General features: G+C 36.2%; 1 protein-coding gene across 1 annotated transcript in view; it reads right to left on the bottom strand.

Moving 5' to 3' along the window:
* Positions 1-550, bottom strand: part of CFAP44 (cilia and flagella associated protein 44) — a 121,215-nt gene extending 120,665 nt beyond the window's left edge. The window contains exon 1 of the mRNA XM_012652219.1: positions 451-550. Coding sequence (XP_012507673.1) covers positions 451-550 — 100 coding nt within the window. The remainder of the gene's footprint in view (positions 1-450) is intronic.
* Between the last annotated feature and the right edge of the window lie 1,617 nt (positions 551-2,167).

Below are 2,167 nucleotides of genomic sequence, written 5' to 3'. Positions count from 1 at the left end.
TAATTATCTCATTTATTTTCACTTTTTTGACTTTCTGGAATCTCTGGATGAATCTTCTCAAATCTTGTCATAGTTCCATAAAATTCCACTCAATTCAATTTTCCACATGCACTGTCAGACAATCTGTCATTTAACACTTTAACCTTTCTTGGAGGTTACAACTCTCCTTGCCTAGTTGTCTTCTGGATGGCAGCCCAGGTGTCATCCTGGGCATTCCCTTTACTTTTCTCCTATCTTGAATCTCCTATTTCCTGGACCCCATGCAATCTTTTTTCTTAGTTAACTCCATTATTTTGTGGAGTCTATTTTCCTGAAGTTTTCTGAGAAAAGAGAGTATGAGAGATAGATTTTACGAGACTCTGCTCTTTTTAGTCTACTTTAAAAACTGATAGATAGTTTAAATATTCACCTAAATAATTAAAAAGTATACATATTATTGTCTTTACTTACATCTTGATTCATATTTAGAAGACCTCTGAGACTGCCTCCCATCACTCTTTGATCTATCTGATTTCTCCCCATCAGTATCCTGATCATCTGGTTCCTTCATTTCCTCTGTAAGTGAAAATTGAGATAGAGAAAGGTATGAAGCTATAAAATAGAAATGAATAAATTTTCCCCCTAACAAATTCCACAAGTGCCAAACACCATGTGTGTTGATAATTCTATGTTTACACAGGATCCAAGATGACCCACCAGCAGAAGGGTGTACCCACCATCAGAGACCTCTGAAAAACAGCAAATTATAATCACAGATTCTCTTTCTCCAGGCAAACTTGTCACTGTGGTGCACTCAGGTTTTCCAGAGGTGCACAGTGAAACACACCATCCAAGTCTATCTTTTCCCCAAATGATCCACCACTAAAATTAACCTGCCATCTTTCCTTTGGTCCATCCCTCCCTCTTCCTCTTTGCATTATCAAATTACCTTGGTGTTACTAATCAATTTCAATTTAAAAATATTGGTTGAACACATGTATTATGTATAATATCAAGTCTAATTTTTTTTTCGTATCTGCACAAGTCACACAGAAGTATCAAGTCTAATATTAGGCACTAAATTACAATACTGGACAAGAGAAATATGACCCCTAACTTTATGGAACTTGTTTAGAAAGATAAATATTAAAGAAGTAATTATAATGAGTGCTACAATAAGTAAAAATAGGATACTGTGGGCATGTACAGCAAGAAGTCTGAACCATGTTTGGGAGTTAAAGAAGAGGTATTTGAGACATGATGATGATTAAGAGTTGGCCGGTGGAGATAGGATCAAGATGGCCAACTAGACACAGGTAGTGTGTGCCTCCTCCATGGAGAGGAACCAGAAGAGTAAGCAGATTTTCACCTTTTTTTTTTTTTTTCACATTTCGAATAGATTATCCCGGGAAGAATGCTGAGATTCACCAGGGAAGTAACGGGAAGCACCAGAAGTGGATAAGGAGAGGAAGAAGTAATTTCTGGGCTCATTTAGGCTGCTGGCAAAATTCAGTTCCATGTGGTTGTGGGACTGTGGTTCCTGTTTTCTTGCTGTCTGTCATCCAAGAGTAGTTTTAAGCTTTCGCAGGCCACCGCATTTCTTGGCTCATGGCCCCCTTTAAAGCTAAGAATGACAGGTCAAGTTCCTCTCAATGATTTGAATCTCATAGTTTTCTTTCCTGCTTCCTATCAATCATAAACTTCATGAGATCACTTTCTACCTTTTAGTCTTATTTCTAAATACATTTATTTTTAACATATTATAACCAAATGTTAACTGAATATAGATTCTAATAAAAAGAGCCCATAAGACCTAATGAATTTATTTGTAAGATAATCATAGGGTGGATAAAAAAAAACACCTTCTGGTTGGTAACTGAAACACTGTAAACAGAGGAGTTGAACTACAACAAAAGGTAAGTAGGTGTCAAGATAAAAGCACGACACTTTATTCTGTGCTATTATAAACATATATATTCCTCAAATGGCTAATATTACCATGCAATAAACTTTAATATCACAAACCCAAATAAAGTCAGGTTGTGTACAGCATTAGAGAAAATACTAAAACCCAAGGAATTTGCGCAGTGATCTGAAGTAGCAATACTGACAATAAATACTGAGGTCTATTCTTAGCTCTTCTGGGTCATAAAAGGTGACTGAAGAACCTATAAAAAGTAGTTGAGCA

This window comes from Propithecus coquereli, unplaced genomic scaffold (assembly GCF_000956105.1).
Source record: "Propithecus coquereli isolate 6110/MARCELLA unplaced genomic scaffold, Pcoq_1.0 Scaffold386, whole genome shotgun sequence".
In the NCBI taxonomy this organism is placed as follows: domain Eukaryota; kingdom Metazoa; phylum Chordata; class Mammalia; order Primates; family Indriidae; genus Propithecus; species Propithecus coquereli.
The sequence above is the reverse complement of the archived record's forward strand: the minus strand, read 5'-3'. Positions and strand labels throughout refer to the sequence as shown.